Source organism: Myotis daubentonii, chromosome 8 (assembly GCF_963259705.1).
Source record: "Myotis daubentonii chromosome 8, mMyoDau2.1, whole genome shotgun sequence".
Taxonomy (NCBI): Eukaryota; Metazoa; Chordata; class Mammalia; order Chiroptera; family Vespertilionidae; genus Myotis; species Myotis daubentonii.
The window spans coordinates 70,617,966-70,632,577 of NC_081847.1; the positions used below are offsets into that span (position 1 = coordinate 70,617,966).

General features: G+C 38.4%; 1 protein-coding gene across 2 annotated transcripts in view; it reads right to left on the reverse strand.

Annotated features, from left to right (window-relative positions):
- The window catches only part of STK4 (serine/threonine kinase 4), a 90,372-nt gene that overhangs the window by 27,631 nt on the left and 48,129 nt on the right, over positions 1–14,612 (reverse strand). The window contains exon 11 of one of the 2 annotated variants that reach the window (XM_059706964.1): positions 3,057–3,101. The exons of the other annotated variant lie outside the window; for it this stretch is intronic. Coding sequence (XP_059562947.1) covers positions 3,072–3,101 — 30 coding nt within the window. The 3' untranslated portion in view covers positions 3,057–3,071. Of the gene's footprint in view, positions 1–3,056; positions 3,102–14,612 lie in introns of those variants that run through there. 2 annotated transcript variants of the gene reach the window in all.

Genomic DNA, 14,612 nt, shown 5'->3' on the forward strand with positions numbered 1-14,612 from the left:
TTATGCTTGATTTTCATGGACTACAAACATGAAACTCAAAGAGGAGAGTGACTCATGCAAGGCCATGCTCCCCTCTTCTGGCATAATTTAATGTTCACTCTACTGGTCCATGTTACAAGGTATCCCCCTATTTTCAATGAAATTCACTTCATGTGATGTCCAACTTTCAGGCAGATGAAGTAATTTTACTACTCATTTTGCATAGCGGCAACCTCTCCTTCACCTAAAGAAATGCCACACCAGAGACTGTGCTCACAAGAAGTGAGAGGGTGGCATCTATTGGCAAAAAGTATGCATTGCAATGGGAGTAGTGTGATAGCTTCAAGATGTGAAAACTATCAGTAACATTAAATTTATGTCATGAGAGGTGGGTAGGAAGAAAAAACTCAATGGAAAAGAGGTGTAAGGGAGATCAAGCAAGCACTGGGAAATTCTAAAAATGATACCCACAACCACTCTGGGTTCTAGTTCCTTTTTTTTTAAGGACAGTTTGTAAAGCAGTCCAGGGAACAAGTTTCCTTTGGGAATGGATCTCTGGTTAAGTGAATGGCAATCACTGGGGCAGTGGTTTAAGTTATTGAAATCTGCTCCAAGGACAATGTTTCAAGAAAGAAGGGGAGAGTGGAGGGAAAGAGGAGGAAGTGAACATTGAAAAGCGCCTGTGATATGTTTAAGGCACTTTAGATGCATTGCTACATTAATTCTCACACACACACAGAATCTTTCCTATAGGAATCAGTATTACCTCCATTTTACAGATGAAGAAACTGAGGCACAGGGAGGAGAACAAAGTGGCCCAAATATACTCGGATTGGACTTTAAAAGCCTGACTGTAGTGATCTTAACTACCAGGCATACTATTGCCTCAACCAAAACAGCAATCACTTAGCTACTCAGAGGCACAATATATTTCCTTACAAGCTGACCCAGCTGCAACTTTATAAGAACTTCTAAACAAATGTAAAACCTAGCCGAAACCGGTTTGGCTCGGTGGATGGAGCGTCAGCCTGCGGACTGAAGGGTCCCAGGTTCGATTCCGGTCAGGGGCATGTACCTTAGCTGCGGGCACATTCCCAGTAGGATATGTGCAGGAGGCAGCTGATCAATGTTTCTCTCTCATCGATGTTTCTAACTCTCTCTCTCTCTCCCTTCCTCTCTGTAAAAAATCAATAAAATATATTGGGGAAAAAATAAATTAAAAAAAAACAAACAAATGTAAAACCTAACACGTTCCTGTCTAAAAACAACCAACACCCTGAGCTGTGTCTTTTTCTCAGTGGGAATACCATCAATTAGCCTTTTTCTGTCTGTATCATCTTCTCAATATCTCTCTTCCTTCCACTGTCAGCTCAAAGTCTCAGTAATATCAGCATCAAACTCCAATAGTGAGAAGAAAGGACAAGAGACATGCCTCCCATTCAGAATTATAGGTGCTTGGAGCAAATGTTGTCAAAGACAAGAGAAGCTCAGCTCTGTTATATTTCACTTGAGTGGTAGAGCATCAGGATTTGGGAGGAAATGATATATACAATATCCTATATAATAAAAGCTTAATATGCTGTCTGACCGTTCATTCGACTGTTCAACCAGTTCTATGATGCACACTGACCACCAGGGGGCAGACGCTCTGACCAGTAGGTTAGCTTGCTGCTGGGGTCCCGCTGATTGGAACTGGGTGAGACAGGCCGGACATGCCTTGGAGCCCTCCCATGGTCTCTCCCCAGCCAGCCGCCCAGATCAGCCCGATCGGGACTGAGTGAGAAGGGCTGGACATACCCTGGACAAATCTGTGCACAGGGCCTCTAGTATCTCAGATAATGAGAAAAGTTCCACATCATGTTTTTTCTTTCAAAGGCATGAAGCTACAAAAGCAAATACTACTTTCAGAATTCTAATAGAGATTCTTCCTTTGGAGAGGGTGGGGAGAGAAAACTGGCATAAATCTTTTCTCTGTGTTAACATTTCATGTCCAGGAACATACTGAACTACCAAGAGTCCATATGAGGCCTGACTGGTTTGGCTCAATGGATAGAGCGTCAGCCTGCGGACTCAAGGGTCCCGGGTTCGATTCCGGTCAAGGGCATGTACTTTGGTTGTGGGCACATACCCAGTGGGGAGTGTGCAGGAGGCAGCTGGTCGATGTTTCTCTCTCATTGATGTTTCTGACTCTCTATCCTTCTCCCTTCCTCTCTGTAAGAAATCAATAAAAAATATATTTTTTAAAAAAAGAGTCCATATGAGAAAAAAATGGGAGGTGAAGGTGAGAAGAAAGACTGAAGCAAGTATATTTGACAGCTCAAAAGGAAAAAGAGTGAAAAGATATGTCTGGGTGAATGATTACAATTCAAAGTTGTGGCTATTGATTCAACAATAAGAAAAATCATTTACATTCATCTCTCAGCAGAAAATGTAAAACTGCTTTCTAGATTAATTGATTTACATTAAAATATCTTTGAGCCTTTGGAGCCTTCTGACTGATGAAGAGTAAATAATATAAAACTTAAAAGTCATTTTTCTTTCCTGACTTCAAATTTAGCAAAATTAAAGTAACTGAAGCAATTCTTGCCTTAGTGGAAATGAGATTCAAACTTAAGAAATTTCGGGTTCTGATTACAGCAATTAGGAATTCCGGGCCTGCAGGGAACTCCTTCCTCCTTAATACTGTCCTGGCAGCATGTTGATACCTGAGGCATCTAACAGGGAGAGTGATTAGTCACGCTTCTGTGACACAGGTGTTATGACTAAATTAGTCTCTTTAGTTTATATAAACACCACCAGACTGTGGCAGAGAGATACCTCTGACTAAATCTACTCATTGCTCATCATCATCACCATCAGCAGCATTAACTACAAAAAAAAAAAAAAAAAAAAGGAAGATAAAAAGCTCTACAGGCTTAACTTGCTTCTCAAAACTAAAAAGCTAAAGCATAACCTTAAAAAACAAAGGTAACAACTATAAAAGTTTCATTCTCTATTTAAAAATAAGTTTATGAAGAGATCAACTTTAAAACCACTACAAACAACATATCATCAGAGGACTAGCTGAATAAACGACCGTACATCGATGAGGACTATCTCTTTGTACTGCTATGAAGAGATTTCTAGGATATAAAGTTAAGTGAAAACAGAAAGGTAGATTGAAGTGAGTATAGTACTGGTATACTGTTGCTTAGTTAAAAATGGGAGTACAAATATACATGTATTTGTATGTTGGTGTGTGTGAATAAAACCAAAATGTAACAACAAAAAAAGAGGGAGGAGATAGAGTAGAAAGAATAGGGACAGAAGCTAAGTCTGCCTTTGGAACCATACATAGCTTATATAATTATAAAGTGGAGTAATAAAAGCAATAACTAAAAACAGCAAGTGAAACAAAAAATTATGTGCATATTAAGTCTGTGGCATAACCACATACATAGAAATTATTTCAAGTGACTTTAACATATAGTAATTGGACTGTACATCTCAACTAGGATATGGCCTAAGGACGAAGAGAATTGCAATACAAATCTGAAATTGTTTTTAGTAATTTTTGTTGGTGGAAGGGTTGGTATTGTGATTATGATGCTAACATTTTTATTGTGGGATATAAAGCAAATGAATAATTATACTGGTGTTCCTGGAAAGTGACTTATTTGGTATGAGGAAAAGGAGTTATGAATGTAGGATCAATGTGGTTAAGTAGAAACCCTATGATATTCAACTTGTACTAGAAACAGCATCAGAACTCATGAGTTTGTAATAAACATAACTTTCTGTCATAAACATACATTGAAAAGGCCTAAAAAAAATGACCTAACTGTTGTGAATACACCTTGTACCCAGACTGTGGTCTCTAAGTACCATTTCCCATAAAAGAACCAGAATTCCTTTAAAAAAAAAAAAAAAAAAAAAAGGCTATTTCTACAAACTCAAAATAATACAGAGTAAAATGGTGGTTGCCAGACACTGGGGATGGGGAAATGGAGAGATGTTAGACAAAGGGTACACATTCCCAGCTATAAGATAAATAACTGCCGAGACCGGTTTGGCTCAGTGGATAGAGCGTTGGCCTGCAGACTGAAAGGTCCCAGGTTCGATTCCGGTCAAGGGCATATACCTGGGTTGCGGGCATATCCCCAGTGGGAGATGTGCAGGAGGCAGCTGATCGATGTTTCTCTCTCATCGATGTTTCTAACTCTCTATCTCTCTCCCTTCCTCTCTGTGAAAAATCAATAAAATATATTAAAAAAAACAAAACAAAAAAAGATAAATAACTTCTGGGGATCTAATGTTAGCATGATGACTATAATTAACAACACTGTATTACATACTTCAAAGTTGTTAAGAGAGCAGATCTTAAAAGTTATCACCACACACAAAAGGTAATTATGTGAGGGGATGGAGGTATTAGCTAACCTTACTGTGGTAATCATTTCTCAAAATATACATGTATCAAGTCATCATGTTGCACACCTTAAACTTGTATGTTCTATGTCAATGCTATCTCAATAATGCTTAAAAAAGAACAAAGAAAAAGAAGAAAAAAAAGGCTGTTTCCAAGTTTGAAACAGGAAATGAGCAAGATGAGCCAGAAGCATCTCTCTCTCTCTCTCTCTCTCTCTCTCTCTCTCTCTCTCTCTCTATATATATATATATATATATATATATATATATATATATATATATATATTAAAAAAAAGAAGAAGAAGTTATAAAAAACTTTTGGAGTTAAATCTAACTGCAAGTATCGAAATGCACCAAATATTTTTAAATCCATTAATTCCTAATGATAAAAACAAAATCAGTGGTTATCCTTGGAGGATGGTAGGGAACCAACCCATTATTTTAACTGGTAAATAAAGGGGAAAAATTAAATATGTATACTCTGTTTTCCCTACATATAATATGTGATAGCTACATAATTAATGAAGTGCTTCACTATTAAAGTATTTCAGTTGGTAAATGGAGAGTGATCAAACATCACCATTTTGTAACCTCTAACAAAATAATGCATGTAGGCAATGATCCTCATTACACACACAAAAAACGAGTATGTATCCAGATATTTTGAAACTCCTGATGAAAGTACACATACCACCTATGAAATATTCTTGCCAAAAAGAGTTGAACCTGAGTCTGATCAAGCTTCTAAATCAGCAATTCTCAAAGTGTGGCCTACGAACCCCTGGGAAATCCTTGATGCCTTCTTAAAGAACCCATGAGATCCAACTATTTTCACATTATTACTAAGACTTTACTTGCTTTTTCTATTGTGCTGACATTTACCCTGATGGCACAAAAGCAATAGTGGGCAGCCCCTCAGTATGAACCAAGAAGTGGCACCAAGGTACTTGTAGCTACTTCATTCCTCATGACCACAGGCTCCATTAAAAATAATAACAACAGCCCTAACCGGTTTGGCTCAGTGGATAGAGCGTCGGTCTGAGGACTGAAGGGTTCCAGGTTCGATACTGGTCATGGGCATGTACCTTGGTTGCGGGCACATAACCCAGGAGGGGGTGTGCAGGAGGCAGCTGATTGATGTTTCTCTCTCATCGATGTTTCTAACTCTCTATCCCTCTCCCTTCCTCTTTGTAAAAAATCAATAAAATATATTTAAATAATAATAATAATAATAATAATAATAATAATAACAACAAGAAATTCCCTTAGAACTATCCTTGATGAAGTAGTAAAAAAGTATTAATTTTATTCAAGTTCAACCTTTGAGTATATGTCTTTTTTTTTTTATTATTGATTTTTTACAGAGAGGAAGGGAGAGAGACAGACAGAGAGTTAGAAACATCGATGAGAGAGAAACATCGATCAGCTGCCTCCCGCACATCTCCCACCGGGGATATGCCCGCAACCCAGGTACATGCCCTTGACCGGAATCGAACCCGGGACCTTTCAGTCCGCAGGCCGACGCTCTATCCACTGAGCCAAACCGGTTTCGGCGAGTATATGTCTTTTTAATAGTATCTGTGATGAAATAGGAAGTCTGCATAAAGTGCTTCTGCTGCAAACTGAAATATGATGGTTGTCTTAAGGCACAGCCCTTGTGCAAATGAGCTGTAAGATAAACTAGCTACTTTTTTCATGGAACACCATTTTCACTTGAAAGAATGACTGGCAGACTGTGGTTATTCAGACTTGAGTATTTGGCAGGCATTTTCACAAAAATGAACTAATTGAGGTGAGCTGTCACTTCAAGAAAAACAACTGTGTTGCCAGTGATAAAATTCAAACTTTCAAACAAAAATTAGAATTTCGGAATCCCACTATTATGAGCTTGATAGAGCTTTACTCAGACACTTAGAAAATTTTCTGATAAGATTGGTGGTAATTTCAAGGAATGTGATTGTTTTTAATCCTATATAATAAAAGGCTAATATGCAAATTGTCCCCTCCCTTGACTAAGAGTTCAACCGGGACTTGGACCAGGGGATGGGGCCGGTTGGCCAACCGCCCACAGCCCCTCCCCCTGGCTGGCCCCGCCCCTGACCGCCCCCTCCCCCCCATTGGGACGGGCTGGACCCCACCCATGCACAAATTCGTGCACTGGGCCTCTAGTATTGTACAATAAAGTAGGCCAACATTTAGAAGATCTAGGTAACTCAGGGAACCAATATTTTCTAAATGGCCAATGCATAATATTACAAAATCATGTTTGAGTAAAAGTTCATTCAAAGTGTAAAACATGAAAATCAAAACCACAATGAGGTACCACTTCACACTAATCAGAAAGGCTATTATCAAAACGTCAACAAGTAATGTGTTGGTAAGGATGTTTAGAAAAGGGAACCCTTGTGCACTGTTGGTGGGACTGCAAATTGGTGGGGCCACTATGGAAAACAGAGTGGAGATCCCTCAAAAAACTAAAAATAGCTGCACCATATGACCCAGCAATTCCACTTCTGGGTATTAATTCAAAGAAAATGAAAACACAAATTCAAAAAGATATATGCAGTCCTATGTTCATTGCCACATTATTTACAACTAGAGGTCCGGTGCACAAAATTCGTGCACTTGTGGGAGGAGGTCCCTCAGCCCAGCCTGTGCCCTCTTGCAGTCCAGGGTTCTCGCAGCCCAGGCCCCCCTCACTCCTTACTGCCTGCCTGCAGCAGAGGCGGGAGAGGTTCTTGACACTACCGCTGCGCTCACCTGCCATGAGCCCAGCTTCTGGTTCAGTGGCACTCCCCCTGTGGGAGCGCACTGACCACCAGGGGGCAGCTCCTGTGTTGAATGTCTGTCCCCTGGTGGTCAGTGCACATGATAGCGACTGGTCATTCTCATGGTAGTTCCGCCATTCGGTCGATTTGAATTATTAGAGTTTTATTATACAGGATAGCCAACATATGGAAACAACCTAAATGTCCATTGATAAATGGATAAAGAAGATGTGATTTAATGTAACATAATAATAAAATAATAGAGTTAATATTATTATGACAATGTTGCATGGTGACAGATGATTACTAGAATTAGTGGGGTGATCACACTGTAAGGTATAAAAATGTCTAATCACTATATTGTACACATGAAAATAATATAACATAATATAGTATACCAACTATATTTAAATTAAAAAAATTTTAAGACAGATGAATAGATTTTAATATTAAGAATAAGAAAAGCTCATTGATATAGTTTTAGATTCTAGATTGCAACTAATCTTTAGGAAACTACCAGTTCAATTTCAGTGTAGCCTCAAAGAAGAATATCCACAATTATCTGAAAAGGCTATTACTCCTCCCTTACCCAATTACATTTCTTTTTTTTAAACTATATTTTTATTGGTTTCAGAGAAGAAGGGAGAGGGATAGAGAGATAGAAACATCAGTGATGACAGAGAATCATTGATTGGCTGCCTCCTGCACGCCCCCTTACTGGGGATCGAGCCCCACAACCGGGGCATGTGCCCTTGGCCAGAATTGAACCTGGGACCCTTCAGTCTGCAGGCCGACGCTCTATCCACTGAGCCAAACTGGCTAGGGCCAATTATATTTCTTAGGTCAGACTTTCTACATATACTTCAACCAAAATGTGTTACAATAGATCAAATGTAAAAAGCGATATGACCATCTAGCTGTCATGTGTTAAAAAATACAAATTGAAAAAAATGTAAATAATGTCATTTTTCACACTTATTTCTTTTTATTTGGGGAGATATGGTTATTCTTCTTAAAATATGTTCTATATATTAGTGTATAACAAGTTTACTATTTTTAAATGAATTAATAAAATTCTAAAAATTTCTGTTTTAATTTCTAATGCATTAGATATCAATAGATATAACCTACATACACAAAAATTGCTGGGGTCCTTAATAACATTTAAAAGCGTGAAGGGGTCCTGAGAACTTCTATTCTAGATCAAATTGCAAATCTACAAGAAATTTAAAAAATATATTAAACAGACCACTTAGATGCAATTAGCAGTATCAGAGTGTGGGAATACATTAGGGGAGAACTGATTTCTTCAATGATATCAAGAAGTGGGTGTGTGTGCAGGGCATGAAGTGTGAGACCTATACATTAAAAGCAATTTAAGAGATCTATCTACTGACTGAATGTATGAATTTTACTTGGACCCTAATTCAAACAAACTAGGTTGGCTGGTTAGCTCAGCTGGTTACAGCATAGTGCTAATTCAAACAAACTGTAAAAAAAAAAAGTATGAGATGACTGGGGAAAATTGAACACTGACATTGTAGGTATTTTATGGCATTAAAGAATCATTCTTTTGTGTTTTTTTAATTGATTTTGAGAGAGGAAGAGAGGCAGAGAGATAGAAACACTGATGAGAGAGAAACATCACGGACCAGCTCCCTTCTACCAGGGACTGAGTTAGAAACCCAAGCATGTGCCCTGACAGGGGATCAAACCAATGACCTCTTGGTTCATGGATCGACGCTCAATCACTGAGCCACACCAACTGGGCAAGAATCATTATTCTTCATTTTTAAAGGTCTAATAAAGATATTGTGGTTATGGTTTTTAAAGAGATCTTTATAGATACATATGGAATTACTTAAAAGTGAAATATGCCAGAGATTTTTTTTCCAGAATAATCAAGTGGTGGGAATATTAGAAGTGGAGGATTAGTCATGAGTTGATGATTGTTATTGTTGAGTAGTGGAAACTTCATTAGGTTCTACCTGACCAATGGAGGCTGGGATATTTAAGGATATACACTAATTTTTAAAAATTCATTTTGAAAAATGTGGACCATAAATTCAAAGACAATGTTTGGGAATGTTTCTTTTGCTTCTAAAAGACGGCAGATAAAAATTTCAAGTTATAGATACCTGGGTTCCCACAAAACATAAAGTTGCATCCTTAGGAATATTTAATTTAAACATGAATAAATGAAGCATCTCTGCACCTGCAGCAATCATGATTTTAAATTATAAATAAGTTAATAATAATCTCACCTCCCACCAAATGTCTAATTTCTAAAGTGTATAATCAAAAGCAAAAAGTACAACCTAAAAAAAAAAGTAATTGACTTATGTCCTAATAATTCAGTAAAACTTCTTTATAAAAACCCAAAGGAATCTCTACATCACCGTCATATCTGGAGCCCCAATCTAGAAAAGGATGGTTAAGATAAAGTTACATAAAATCAGGGACTATCAGCCTCCTGGGGAAAACTCAGGGCTAAAATGTATCCTTCCTTACCACAAAAAACTATAAGTGGTTTATAACTTTATAACTACCCAGGGAATCCAATCAATCAATCTTGTTCAGGTTCTTTTATCAAATTAATTTTGAATTAAGAGTTTAATGGTTTTATAGCCTCATGGGCCATTATCACACAACTTCAGAGAGATCTTTAGGTTATTAGCCCTTTGTGCTTCATTAGAATTCTACTTTTAATTTCTCTGACTCACCAAGAAAAAATCTAAAACAAGTCCTGTATGTTTCCAGCAAAAATAAGGGCACACTGGGGCACTCACTTATTTCACCTGAAGGGTCTGGTCTCTCCCTCAGTCCCTCTGCCCCCCTTCCTCACACACCTACCCACGCCCACATGCTCCAAATACAGTTTCTCAGTAATTCCTCACATTCCACATTCTTCAACGCCTCCACAGTCACACGTCCCTCTCTGCCCAGAATGCCCTTTCCCTCCTTCTCTAGCTCGAGAATTTCTATTCATCTTTCAAAATACCCTTCAAATGAGACTTCCTGATGCTTTCCCTGGGGTTCTTGTTCCCTCTTCTGGCCTCCTACTGCACTTTTTATATGCACTTTATGAACAGAATCTGCCAAAATAGCCTAGACTCCCTTTAATACAGTTCCTCATGTTGTGGTGACCCCCAACCATAAAATTATTTTCGTTGCTACTTCATAACTGTAATTTTGCTACTGTTATGAATCGTAATGTTAAATATCTGATATGCAGGATGTATTTTCATTGTTCACGACCCACAGGTTGAGAACCGCTGGCCTAGAGAGAGGTCATAGGTGGTTAAGAGGATGGGCTCTGGAGCCAACTGCTTTGGTTCAGATCCCTGCTGTGCCACTTATTATCTGTATAAACTTAATCATTACCTACTCCCTTTAACCCTCAAGTTTTCTCATCCTAAAATGGCAATAATAACATTGCTTTCTTCGTGGGATGATTGTGAGGATTGAGTTATATGCATAAAGGACTTAGACCAATGCCTCGCACATTGTAAATGCTCAATAAATGTAAGCTATTGTTATTAGCACAGTGTATCAAAACTAATTTATTACATTTTCTGCTACATTATGAACTCTCTCAGAGCAGTGATTGCACTTGTTGATTTACTTCAGAGACTATGTCTGAGTTTAAGTGAAAATAGTGTGCTGACCTTAAGCCAGGCAATTGCTACTAGGTGTTAGGAATACAAAGATGAATATAATAAAATCCCAGCTGTCAAGGACCTTGCAATCCTGCCTATTCATACAAAGCACACATGAGGACTTCAGTGACTAAACTGAATTAATATGTGGGGGCTAGCTACTAGCAACTCTTATTATAGAATAAGTCATAAGAAACCTGGAAACAACTTCATTTGAATAAATAGGAAACTCACTCCAAAATCTGAGGATACCAAGAACTAATAATCAACAATACTCGCAAAGTTAATAACACTGAAAAGTACTGTGGTTCATCTAGATCTGCAGACACTCTGACTAACTCTAGACTAAAACGAGGAAAATCTAAGAATTTAAAAAACATATGTGTCACTCTTTTTTAAAAATTTAAGCAAGTAATATGTTAATACAGCCATACATTCTTGCTGTAAAAACAACTAAAATTCCTCTCCTCAAAGATAATGACTCTTAATTTTACATGTCTTTTTAAAAAAAATATTTTTATTGATTTCAAATCAATAAAAAGGGAGAGGGAGAGAAAGATAGAAACATCAATGACAAGAGAGAATCACTGATTGGCTGCCTCCCGCACGTCCCCTACTGGGGATCAAGCCCACAACCTGGGCATGGGTCCTTGACCGGAATCGAACCCGGGACCCTTAGTCCGCAGGCTGATGCTCTATCCAGGCTGAGCCAAACCAGCTAGGGCCAGAGTCTCTGTCTTTTAACAGATTTTAACGCATTCACATGTATTGTGATTATTGCTGTGTAACTGCTAACTTGTGTTCCTCTGCTCCAGCCACAGTGGCCTTCGTTCCTTCCTTACATACATCCACCACGTCCTGTTTCAGGGCCTGTGTACTGTTGGTCCCTCCACCAGTCTCCCATGGCTTGCTTTGGTCTTTGTTCAGGTCTTAGCTGAATGTCATCCCCCGCAAGGCCTCCTCTCACATTATCCGGTCATCGCCCTTTTTTCTTTAAACTATTATTACTCAAACTGATATAGGACCTGACTCTATGTCTGTTTCCCTCAGCACACTTAAGCTCCAGGAGAGCATGAGCCTTATCTGTCTTGCTCATGACTCTAGGCACCCAGGCATCTTAGACTAAAATCTCACAGTGTATTTTTGGAGGATACATGAGTCAAACTGGATTCAAGTTTACAGCTTTTGGTGGCTTTACAAATGGCAAAATGGGAGGGTCTGAATTCTCACAAAAGTAGCATTCATTTCCAAAAATGCAGTCTGTTTAGAGAATATGAAATGCCAATTTTAGAAAATATTGTATTCTCAAGTACCTATTTACATTTAATCTCTCTATATATTAAACATTAAAGGAAATCTATGCTGCATTTTTAACTTGGCAAATGAGGCAATTTCATTTTAGAATTGCAACAAGTATTGAGTTTCAGATGAAAATATAAAGATTTCTGTCAGCATTACATCCTGCCATTCTTTTTTTTTTTTTTTCTTTTTTTTTTTTTTTTTGTTGTTCCATAATCCATTCAACAAACTCTATTCGCTGTGTGTGGTCAGTAGGCTTCAGTTCTTGAGTCAATTGAACTTTGTAAGCATGAAGATGCAAATCTTTCGTGAGAATACACTGTAGAGAGCTTCTCAAAATGTCCAATTCTTTTTTTTTTTTAAATTAAATCTTTATTGTTCAGATTATTACATTTGTTCCTTTTTTTTTCCCCCCATAACTCCCCTCCTCCCAGTTCCCGCCCCACCCTCCGCCCTCACTCCCCACCCACTGTCCTCATCCATAGGTGCACGATTTTTGTCCAGTCTCTTCCCACATCTCCCACACCCCTTTCCCCTCCAAGAATAGTCAGTCCATTCCCTTTCTATGTCCCTGATTCTATTATAATCAACAGTTCATTCTGTTCATCAGATTATTTATTCACTTGATTCTTAGATTCACTTGTTGATAGATGCATATTTGTTGTTCATAATTTGTATCTTTACCTTTTTCTTCCTCTTCCTCTTCTTAAAGGATACCTTTCAGCATTTCATATAATCCTGCTTTGGTAGTGATGAACTCCTTTAGCTTTTCCTTATCTGTGAAGCTCTTGATCTGACCTTCAATTCTGAATGATAGCTTTGCTGGATAAAGTAATCTTGGTTGTAGGTTCTTGGTATTCATCACTTGGAATATTTCTTGCCACTCCCTTCTGGCCTGCAAAGTTTCTGTTGAGAAATCAGCTGACAGTCGTATGGGTATTCCCTTGTAGGTAACTGAGTTTCTTTCTCTTGCTGTTTTTAAGATTCTCTCTTTATCTTTTGCTCTTGGCATTTTAATTATGATGTGTCTTGGCGTGGTCCTCTTTGGATTCCTTTTGTTTGGGGTTCTCCGCGCTTCTTGGACCTGTAAGTCCATTTCTTTCACCAGGTGGGGGAAGTTTTCTGTCATTATTTCTTCAAATAGGTTTTCAATATCTTGCTCTCTCTCATCTTCTGGCACCCCTATAATTCTGATGTTGGTACGCTTGAAGCTGTCCCAGAGGCTCCTTACACTATCCTCGCATTTTTGGATTCTTTTTTCATTTTGCTTTTCCGGTTGGATGTTTTTTGCTTCCTCGCATTTCAAATCATTGACTTGATTCTTGCGCTCCTCTGGTCTGCTGTCGGGCGTCTGTATAATATTCGTTATTTCAGTCTGTGTGTGCTTAATTTCTAGTTGGTTCCCCAATATAAGATCGAGGGTCTTATTAGTTTTCGTGTAGATCTCATTAAGTTTATCGGCAGCTTCTAAACAGTTCTTGAGAGACCTTAAAAGTGTGGTTCTGAACTCTATTTCTTCCATTGACAATTTTGTCCTGTTTCTTTGTCTCCGCATTTTGTTATGCTTCCTTGGTGCACCCCCTAGTGGTCTTTGTTCGCAGTCTTATAGATAAATCTTGATTGTTGTAGCTAATTCCAGGGAGGGTTTGACCTCCAGGCCAAGTGGCTATCCATCCTGCCATTCTTGATTAGATTATTCCCTGTTTGCCATTTTGGGCAAAAAGTTCATTTCAAAATAGCAATTGCCTTCCCAGGGAGAAAGAGAATATATTTTCCATAATTAAATAGTGCCTGCCAGGAAACTGAGAGTCTCTGTAGAGACTGTTGAGGGAAACACGACAGCTAGTCTGACACACGCCTTTCTCTAAACTTAGTGAGATTATTCAGAATACTTTCTTCACTCAATGGGCTGTTCTTTCTTTGCCAGATGTCACTTACAAATCCGCATTTTCCTATTTGATACCTCTACTAAGAGTACAGGAAGCTCAATAGGGCAGTAAAAAGAAAATTTTAAAATCATGCAATATTAATAAAATATAAACAATCCTTATCTTTGAATGTCTAAAGCACCTAATTGGAAAGAAAGAAAACCCCATATGAATTTAGTGGATCAGAATCATGCATAAGTCAGGTTGAAACACATTACTGGGTGCTACCCGTCTCCAGAGATTTTGATTCATTGTGTTGGGGGTGCGGCCTGAGAACTTCCTTAACTCATTATTTTAAATTGCTATTCTCCCTCTTTCTCTCTTCACACCCTACCCCACCAATCTCCCTTTCCTGCTTTAAACAGGGTGTCCCAAAAGAATGGATACACATTTTGAATAATTATTAATTCAAATTTTGAAAAGAAAGAAACATCAATTGAGCTATCAGCTGTTAGTGTATGTAAACATGCCCAGCCGGCATAGTTCAGTGGTTGAGCGTGGACCTATGAACCAAGAGGTCACGGTCTGATTCCCGTTCAGAGCACATGCCTGGGTTACAGGCTCGATCCCCA